We start from the raw sequence: 10933 nt of genomic DNA on the forward strand, positions 1-10933 counted from the left end.
CCAAGACTCTTGCTAGAGCTGGCTGCCCGGACAAACTGAGCAATCAGGGGAGAAGGACCTTAGTCAGGGAGGTGACCAAGAACCTGATGGTCAATCTGACAGAGCTCTAGAGGTCCTCTGTGGAGATGGGAGAACCTTCCAGAAGGAAAACCATCTCCGCAGCACTCCACCAATCAGGCCTTTATGGTAGAGTGGCCAGACGGAAGCCACTCCTCAGTAAAAAGGCACATGATAGCCTGTTTGGAGTTTGCCAAAAAGCACCTAAAGACTCTCAGACCATGAGAAACAAGATTCTCTGGTCTGACGAAACCAAGATTGAACTCTTTGGCCTGAATGCCAAACGTCACATCTGGAGGAAACCTGGTACCATCCCTACGGCGAAGCATGGTGGTGGCAGCATCATGCTGTGGGGATGTTTTTCAGCGGCAGGGACTGGAAGACTAGTCAGGATCGAGGGAAAGATGAACGGAGCAAAGTACAGAGAGATCCTTGATGAAAACCTGCTCCAGAGCCCTCAGGACCTCAAGGTTCACCTTCCAACAGGACAACGACTCTAAGCACACAGCCAAGACAATGCAGGAGTGGCTTCGAGACAAGTCTCTGAATGTCCTTGAGTGGCCCAGCCAGAGCCTGGACTTGAACCCGATCTAACATCTCTGGAGAGACCTGAAAATAGCTGTGCAGCAATGGTCCCCATCCAACCGGACAGAGCTTGAGAGGATCTGCAGAGAAGAATGGGAGAAACTCCCCAAATACAGGTGTGCCAAGCTTGTAGAGTCATACCCAAGAAGACTCGAGGCTGTAATCGCTGCCAAAGGTACTTCAACAAAGTAAGATGAGGAGGAAAAAACGATTTAATCCATTTTAGAATAAGGCTGTAACGTACCAAAATGTGGAAAATGTCAAAGGGTCTGAATACTTTCCGAATGCACTGTAGGTTCATGGCTGAAGTGCGTAGTTAAGAGCGCGTGAGAGCAGGCAGGAGACTAAAGGAGCTGCCTTGTGGTAAAGCTATTCAGAGCTCTAGAGAATAAGACTGATGTCATTTAACAATTGAAACGCACAGCAGACGAGTCGGGCCAGAAAACATGTGTGTGCATGAGAAGAGTACTGAGCAAAGGAAACAGCACAGCCTACTTCCATATCAATTTTTCTGTGTGCTTTACTGCCTCAGTTCTATGCACTCACAGTATGTGATTTGAGTGAGAAATAAAAGGAAAAAACCCTTTCAAGCGCTTCATTCACAACTTTGAGCAATTTGGAGCAACTAAGTAAATATTTGAATAGGCCCGTGAACCATTAAGGGAACTACTAACAAGCCATGGTTCCAGTGTTTGGCAGAGAACAGTAATGCATGCAGCTAGCCTGGGGGACTGTGGAAAAGTCAGTCGGCTCAAAGAGTCAGTGTCTTCACTGGGCATATTATGTTCACTGGGCATATTATGTTCGCTGGGAATGTTTAAAGAGCCATGCAGAGGAAGGTTAGCAAAAAGAAGGGAGAACACAGCCCTCTCTCTCTCTCTCTACCGGTGTCACAAGACCAGCCCCTGCAGCTTCTGACCAGTGAGTGAGTCTCAAGTACACACACACACCTCTCTGAAGGCCACTCCATTACACAGCAAAACAGGAGTCTGATGTTAAGCAGGATTCATGTGCAGTACCTGCTACTTTAAACACAACATAGAAGAAAAAGAAACACAGGACAACACACAAAATGGTAAACTGAGAACAAGTGTACCAGCTTACATTGACAACCTGGTAAATATGTAAAACTTACTGCCAGACTCACACTTATTTCAAAACTAACTCAAAGGTGTTTGGTGCTTTACTACTCCTTAGTGAAAACTGTAAAAACTACTAAAGGGGGCACCCTTGGACCTGAACAGTCACCACCTGCCAGCAATAATACTCACACTTTGGTGAGGACATAAACTGAGGTACTAAAACCGTCAAAGAAAACAAACCCTAGTTTGAAATAGAAAGCCAGCCAGTGCCGAACCTCTGGTGTAGCTAGCTACCTCATGTCAATCTAGGCTACATCAATGGATGGCTCCATTTGTGTCTGGAGAAACCACTTGCCATCCGACTGACCCTCTGCCCTTCAATTGACCACTTCAAAAGACATATACCCTTCCTTTGTGTTCATTGGGGGTTTATTGTGTTATCTAGACACTTTCGAACATATGAGGTCCAAAATTCCCCATCGCAAATTGGCTTTCTCAACCATCGTCAACAAACTTTCAAGGGTCTAGTCTGAGCAGATTCTCACAGGTTATAATGCACTTGGGGTTTGGGTGCAAGATGATTCTCAGCTTTCATGAGCCACCACTGCCTGTGAACACTGGACAAGATGGGGCATGCCTCAAAAGCATAGGGATTTGGGCTTTTTCAACACGTGGTGGCTATTTGAGACCGTGTGAGAACTGTCCATCTCAACACTACAGACTCACAGGGACCGATTGAAAATATATACTACTGATGTGCTTGTAGATTGAGGTGACTGAGCAGTGGGGGCAAGTGGGACTTTTCCTCAGCCCTCAATGATTGGTCATTGATAGAGCGCTCAGAAGATGAAAAGGTCAAATAAAGACAAACAGGGAGCGTCGCCAAACCCCAATGGTGCAGTACACTTTTACTTAATCACACATAGACCATTAGCTGTAAGTGTGACACAGTGACCCGCATCCACTCTCAGTGGGCATGTTCTGGTAGGCAGTACAATGAGTAACTGTTAAACTGGAAATTCAGGATTCGATGATGCCCTGTCTGAGTATACCAAGTGACAATGCAAATATCAAGCTTTGAAGGAAAAGAGAGCTTTAACTACCTAGGGGAATCAGGAAAGAGACCCGACAGCACACTTTTTGGGAGTCTGTTTGACTTTTAACAGAGTATTTAACAAAGTCTATAAATTAGCAGGGGACTGATAAACTCAGCTTGAGGGAGGGGCGGGTAAATTAGGACCAAATGTGTCTTGCAAAAAAAACAATCCAGTGAACGTAAACAGTTTCTGGTCTGCTCGCATCTACCAATGTGTAGGCACCATGGTGGAAACTTAGCAATGCCAAAGGCAAAGTGTCATAGTTACATTCAAGGAGCATATGAGGAGGCTTGATAGACAAGGAGTAAGACCATGCGTTCACCTAGAAAAGATCAACTGGTCATTCTGGAAAACATATTGTACAGTGTGCTGTGGAAGGGATGCTATGAAGAGGAATGCAAGATCCTTGTATGAAGCTCCTTTTAAGTTTTTCAGGACTTACTTTTAAGGATTCTCATCCCACTTAAGTCCTGTCTCTAGGAGTACCAAGTCAACATGAAGAGAGGTACCGCAACAGAATCACGTTAGGCAGAGGCATAATAAATTCAGCTGTGTTAAAAAATAGAGTTCTTTGAGATGCACGAACAGTTGAAATCTCTCAGCACATTTCTGTAGTTTTTTTCAGCTCTACAATATGTGGAGAGAATGGGTGCACTGTCCATTTCCCAACAATCTAGGGAGACAGATTTGCTTGAGAAATGGAACTAGTCAGTCAGAGGACCGACATTCAGGAAACTAGAATATCAGCCACATGAGGACAGAGGATATCAAAGATATCATAGCCTGACAAGGATGACTTAGATCATTTCTAAAACAGAGTTCCTTTAAGAGTCTTTAAATCTATATTTTGTTGATTAATGTAGAACATCTGTTGAAAAGGGGCATAATTGCTAAGAGCACTTCCAATCATGTAAAAAACAACATAACCTAAATCTAGCCATTTATGACTACTTAAGACATTTGGCTTTCTTGATGGCTTACTTAGATCCAGCTTCACAGAACCTAATAAAAGCTCTCGAGGGTGAACACATCTGAAAGCCCGTCCTCCATGAGCCCACTGCAGTTTTCTTAAGTGAAAGCGACAACCCAGCAACACAATTACAAGGATTCCTAAGGAAACTGCATGTGCAGAGGGCACGGCAACAAATCAATGAGGGAGTTCATTAATGAAGAGGCACGGCCTGTCAGAGAACAATGGCCTTAAAAAGGAGCTGTCCTTGGCAATCTTTGACAGGCCCCCTGACAGAGGGCCTCCACACTTCCATGTAACCCCACTCCCAACAAAGGCCAGTGCACTCCTGACCCCCCTACCCAATCAATGCCCACACACCACCGAGATTTGCTTGCAGTATTGTATCCCAACAGCCTAGGCTCACCAGTTGGGAGGACAGCCTCAAAAGATTATTGGGTCAGTACCGTGACCCCCCCCTTTCCACTGTTTAGCCCCATGGGGAGGATTTCTCATCTGTAGGAAAGCCCAAGAGAGAGAGCCTGAGACTCAGTGATAACAGGGAGCCTGCTGCCTCTGGCTCCAGCTGTATGAGATACCTCACACTTCTAACACACGCCATGGAGGAAACACGCTGGGTACTCTTGGGGTGGAAAAGATGACTTTTCATAGTTTCCGATTGTGTGATACCACATGGCATTTCTGCCTATTTGCTAAACAAACAGATTGAAGTGAAGCTGTAGAAAAAACATTGCCTCAAGCCTTAAAGGTCTCATTTTTTAAAACAAAGACCAAGTTGAAGAATGAAGAGACACAAAAAACACTTACACAGCTTTCAATGACCGAATAGAACAACGTTAACAGACTTGAAGTCTTCGGGTACAGCACTAAGCTAGTTAGCATTGGCTCGCGAAACTACCTCCAACTTCCTTCATACTGGACGCAGAGACATACAATTTTTATCCACAAGTTCATCTGATCCAAAAGTTAATCTGACATTTCAATTACAGTAAGTATGATAAGCTCCTTAAGAGGGATATGCAGGCCAAGGTGGCTGGCAGTCTGGGTAGCTCACTAGGCAAACGTCCTCCTGTGTTGTCCCTAAGGCAATTACTCATGGATCGTCTCTGCATGCATGCTTAATCCTTGTGTCTGAGGCCTTGTTAAAACTTTCCTCCATGCCACCTGTTCTGCCCCACAGCTGCTCGTTCCAGTCCAGCCTGGCTGGCTGTTCCCGTGGACAATGCCTGGAATGGCCACAAGAATCTCTGAGTAGATGAGGCTACGTCTTCCACTGGCCCGGGAACACAACCACAACACATGAAGGGTTGTCGGACACACCATCACGCTGCTTATCTAGAGGGAACAGGGTTGTAGGCTCCATGAGAAAACCTATTACTCTTTGTCTGTAGATACGGTCAGGGGCATATTGCTGTTAAGCCTTCAGATTACACACCTCTCAGCAGAGTGGAGCAGCCTGGTGTGGCTGGACGCTAGAGTATTGATATAATCTTTTATAAAGGATATCAGTTGCATCCATTTCTCCGTACTCAAAGAGGAACCGCAATTCAGAACAACTGGAGAGGGGTTTGAAAAGTGTGCTGAAAAGGATGATTGAAGGCCAAGAAGAGTCCTTTTTGCATCATTCCTTTCATGAGACAATGCAGCTAGCCTTGGCAGTCACCCTCACTGCATCCGCTATTCCCCCTGCTTTCCAAAATCTTTGGGAATTCAATTAGAAACCACTTGAGTATGGAGCGGAGACCACTTCCTCATTGTTAACCAGGAACATAGAATTTACTCAATACAGAGTCTGGCTGGTGCAAACAGTTGCCCCAGATTCCAGGAACAACACTGTCATTCCCCTAATACTTCCCAATAATCTCCATACAGAACAATGCAGTTGGACAACATGCATCACCAGCACATTGCTGGAATACCAACGTGATGAACTCAGAGTTGTGCCGAGATAAAATAGCCAGAGGGTTCAGGAATGTATGTACAGGACAACAACAAAAATGTCCATGCAAAATGCTGGTTATAAATATCCATGATTCAACTGAGAAAAATGAGCAGCATGGATGGGGGGGAGAGACAGTCAATGAACCTGGTCCACCATTGGTCCCCCTATTGTCGACTCGTGTGGCCTGCTGCCATGCTCAGAGTCCAGGAATGTTTCTCTGTGAAAGGAAGGCCCGTGTGTGCACCGTGGGTGCTATCAGAACACATGAAATATCATCCAATTTACAGGCCAACACAAAGGATAGGCGCCGTTTATGCAACACGGTGTGGGTTTCACACTGATGTGCTAACCCACATGTACCTTTGAGTAGGAAACTGCAGTTTGTTTGGAACCCATAATCAGAGGTGACATGGCTGTCAGCTGAAGTTCCATAAAACCAAAATAACTAGAAGTCATATCTAAGAACTAGATAACTCACCTGCTGTTCAACGCTGATATTCAGTAAGACCAGCAATTTAGTTCTTGAGTCAGAGGCTTCGCTCACGTTGTGAGTGAGGCCAAAAGCAAATCCTCTCTGCCAGTGCCTCTAGTCTACTGTACAAATGCTCCTGTCTTGAACCCCTGCCATAGCAGTTAAATGGGAGCGTAATTGAACAACAGCCATTAGTGAAGGGAACATTAACTTATCAGAAAAATCTCTCCTTCTGACACAGATCTGGAGGTATGATAAATCAGAGCCAGGGGCAAAGACAAGACTGGGGCTTAACTGCTCCAAATAACTAACTAAGAGTGTCTGACATTCTTAGCCTCAAGTGGGAGGGAGTTTGACATCTTTTCAGTTCTTCGTAAGGCATACAAGTGATGGTATATTTTGACTCTGAATACATTAGAGTGAGTGCCATTTGACCTGAGCACTTAGTCCACACTAATGGGTGCCGATGACGAGGATGTCGATTAAGGCAGCCCCCCGCACCTCTCTGATTCAGAGGGGTTGGGTTAAATGCGGAAGACACATTTCGGTTGAATGCATTCAGTTGTACAACTGACTGGGTATCCCCCTTTCCCTTTCCCTAATGTTCTGTGAATGGCATTGCCTCTTTCAAAACACAGTGTGCATTTCTCTTGAACTCTGAGCAAAGTAACATCTGCACAGTCAGAGACTTGCTTGCTCAAAATGAGAACGTATGTGATCATCAGACTAATATAAACCAAGGCTCTTGTAAAAAAAGCTCAGCGGGTAAAACAAAGGCATGGAGGAGTTGCCTTGTTTTACAGCAACCCAGGGGGGGTTAATGACACAAGGCACAAACATCCTCTTAGTTGACAAACCGTTTTTTATAGTTGTGGTTTTAAGAACACGGTAATCCGAGTAGCACTTCTAGTGGCTCCTCCTCTGCTGGACACATTAAGCCAATTTATTTGGGGATGATCGACAAAGCTTTTACAGCCGCAAGCCTAATTAACGTTCCGTCCACTGTAATTGGTTTATCACGCAACAGACAAGGTCCCATTAAGCTCTGTGAGTTGTATAGTGTCTCATAGATAGAGTATCTCCCTCTGTGCAACACTGTGGGGATAGAGGGCTCATCTGAACAGACCCCATCAATGCCATCAGTCCAGTTTGAGGGATGTGAAGAGTGAGGCAGTATGACAAGCAATAAGGCAATTATAAAAACTGGAATGACAACGGTTGTTCTATATATTGCGAAAGATCTGCTGCACAGTCGACATTTTTCATTGCTGAAATACAGACTTGAGTAGGCTAGATGTGTTCAGCTACCGCTACATTCAGACAGTCCTCAACTGTCACTTCAAGGACAAAAATGGAGACACTAGCACTTTTATAGCAAGCCACAATTCTTTATGGTCACAGAATCAGCACAGTGCTGGGAATCCAAAACAGCCCTATCAGATATCCTTGGTGCACTCTATAAACAGGGATGTAGCCTAATGCCCATGTGAAATAAAACAGTGGGTCTTTATTGTTTCGTCATCAACAAGGAGCGAGGAATAGAGAACCAAAAGGCACTGGGGTCTTTCTTTGTTGTCTATTTACCTCATTTAATAGGAAGTTGCTTCTCTGATTGACAGTGCCAGTGTCCACTGATAGACATGACAATGAATATTAGGCCTACTTCCCATACACAAAACAAGAAAAAAAAAACTTGTGACCTTTCACCTGCTTAAATCAAATGGATTAATCAAATACGGTTTGCATTTGTTCATAGCTCCTTAATAACACTACTAGAACAATAAGAAGAAAAATCTGTAGAGATTACACTGTCGTGTTCAAAAGCACTGCTGCGGGCCAAGGCACCTTTTGACTGCATTTCTGATTCCAGGCAGCCGTCTGGACACAATGTGTGTTCGAAAAATATACCTCACCATACATCCATGTCTTCATCACTGGAAAATATAAACGGTTGAGATTGATATCATTTCAAAGCATACAAAACAGTTTGTTTAGCATGAACCTATTGTCCCTCCTTCAGCATTTCCTCCCTGAAATAACTACATATACTGAACAAAAATATAAAACACAACATGCAACAATTTCAAACATTTTACTGCGTTACAGTTCCTATAAGGAAATCAGTCAATTGAAATAAATAAATGAGTCCCTAATCTATGGATTTCACTCCTCAGCACCCCTCCTTCTCCCCCCTCAGACGATCCAGCAGGTGAAGAAGCCAGATGTGGAGGTCCTGGGCTGGAGTGTGCCCAAAATTTGAGAGAAATAGGCTTTTTGTGCGTATGGAACATTTCTGGGATCTTTTATTTCAGCTCATGAAACATGGGACCAACACTATACATGTTGCATTTATATTTTTGTTCAGTATACATCTTTACATGCATGATAATGGAGGAAGATTAGCTGCACACCTTTCATGCAAACAATGGCAATACAACAGGTTTGGGGACATGATCAAGGGCTTAGGTGGGTCTCCTCACGCACAACCAAGAATGGAGCAGGCATATTTCAAACATTTTGCTGGGTCTCAAATGCTGGTCACTTATGTAACTTCAGAAATGGATGACATTAGCTATTGTTGCCTTTTGAACAATGGCTATGTGATTAGTAATATGTGGAAGTGGCGCATATGCAGTCTGTGGTGCGAAGCTTCCCATGTGGGAAATGCTATTTATATCATTTGACAGGGCGAGGCTCAGAGCTCTCAGTTGGCTGTATAGAGATGGGTGGTGTTGGTGGGTTTTCATAGAACAAAGCAGAAGTGTCCTTTCTGATAACGACCTGCAAGTTTGATTAAGCTTCCCCATCTAATAAACCAAAGTAAAATAGTATTTCGGGCGTAGCCTAACAATGCAACATAAATACTTAATTTTTGAGACAGGTGCCACATTCATTGCAAAGCTCTATTCCTCAATATACATTACATTGTAAAAACAAAAAAACATGTAGAGTCTTTGTTTGCATGATATAATTTTCCACTGTGCTGTCCATGTTTCCCTGGGAAAATTGTTATTATTTTACGTTAATTTGTCATTAGGGGCAAGCGATTCGTTTTGAACTCGTTGATTGTAAACTAATGGCTAAAGGCGGCGTCCCCAAGTAAACAAAGAGGCTAATTCCCATTACGCAGTTCTATTATCCAACAACTATTTGGCTTTTATTCTCTTATGCACATAATAGCAACAATAGAGAAGCTGTGTAAAATCAATGACGATTAGTAGCCTAATTGGAGAAGATACGTTTCCACTTTCCTCTGTGTGAGAGCAATGCAGGACAAATGGAGCTAGTAGCCTGCTTGATGAAAACGCCCAACCATTCACAAAATAGCCTACTGTGATGACAACATCTTGCCAGTTACTTTAGGGTACGTTTATAACCGACCAACGTAATACAACTAGGTTGAAGTTATGCATTAGCTATAACCCCCGTCGTGTCCAGTGACGCTACCGAATGAGGACCTTGAAGTAGCCTATAGGCTTCTACATTCACCGAACAACTCACCTCCTCCAAAGCAGTAACGGTATTCCTACAGTGGGACATTCTAGTGGTGAAGTTTGAAGCCGTTGGCGCTTTATAATCTTCATTTGTCTCCGCCACGAACTCCGAAACTGTAATTTGGTCCGGCATTCTTTATCCTTTTAGAAAATATATTGTATTCCTGTTAAACTTCAAGGATTTAATTCGAATTTGAGAAAAGTTTACAATAGAAAAGTCTGATAAAATGCTCTCAAGTTAACCATTGCTGTGTGCTATTCCCTTGTTCGCGCTCGCGCAGTCACAGCACAACCTCACTGCAACAATGTTGCACGCTTCTAACTCAGTTGCTACTGCAGCCTTTTCGATTCGATGGCTCGCGGTCACTGTTCTAAAATGTATCCTTTCCCGTCAATTTGGCGGGTACTCGACTTCCAGGGAAATCCAAAAAGAGCTTCTAGGCTTTTCTCTTCTGGTGGTGCCCTCTGTCTTCCAAACCTCAGATAAAGCCTGTGAACTTCTTTCCTATCCTTGGAAACAACAAGGCGTTTCAATGAAAGTGCAGAAATTGACAAAGGTGAAGGAGGGATTCAATGGATGTGCACTATCCAATGGAGAACACCAGCTGGCAAATATAACCCAATCAGAGTCGAAGGAAGGCGTGGTCTCTGTCATCATTACAGCGGTATTCTGAGAGGTTTTTAAAATTGATTAAAACTGACTGGAAAATAGAAATAGTACTGAATCTGTTCATTATTATGTTTCCATTCATTGTAAGATAAAACTAAATCAGAATAATCTTTATATTAATTAATACACATATTAAATTACAGTTAAAAAGTTAACTTGTTGTTTGGAAAAGGGGATACCTAGCCAGTTGCACAACTGAACATACTTCAATATCTTAAAAAGGCTATAAAATGAAAGCTTGTGGAAAACAAATAATTATTAGCAACAGCTTGACTTTCAACGTACTATTATTCTATGGTGCATTTGCATTTGCAAAAGAGTTAGTCTCATAGAGATAGACATTTCCATTGAGGGCGTCCACCATTTTAAAGTTGTCAACTGGGTGTGGATTCCTATGAGTTGGGAGCAATCAGCCGGTTGGACGTACTGCCAAATTCTCTAAAACGATGTTGGAGGCGGCACATGGTAAAGAAATGAACATTCCATTCTCTGGCAACAGCTTTGGTGGACATTCCTGCAGTCAGCATGCCAATTGCACACTCTTTTATTTCAGCTCATGAAACA

General features: G+C 43.4%; 1 protein-coding gene across 5 annotated transcripts in view; it reads right to left on the bottom strand.

Annotated features, from left to right (window-relative positions):
- The window catches only part of asap2a (ArfGAP with SH3 domain, ankyrin repeat and PH domain 2a), a 78383-nt gene extending 68145 nt beyond the window's left edge, over positions 1-10238 (bottom strand). For all 5 annotated transcript variants that reach the window (XM_041855482.2, XM_041855481.2, XM_041855479.2 and 2 more), the window contains exon 1: positions 9707-10238. In XM_041855482.2, the coding sequence (XP_041711416.1) occupies positions 9707-9832 (126 nt within the window). In that variant the 5' untranslated portion in view covers positions 9833-10238. The remainder of the gene's footprint in view (positions 1-9706) is intronic.
- Between the last annotated feature and the right edge of the window lie 695 nt (positions 10239-10933).

This window comes from Coregonus clupeaformis, chromosome 29, assembly GCF_020615455.1.
Source record: "Coregonus clupeaformis isolate EN_2021a chromosome 29, ASM2061545v1, whole genome shotgun sequence".
Classification (NCBI taxonomy): Eukaryota; Metazoa; Chordata; class Actinopteri; order Salmoniformes; family Salmonidae; genus Coregonus; species Coregonus clupeaformis.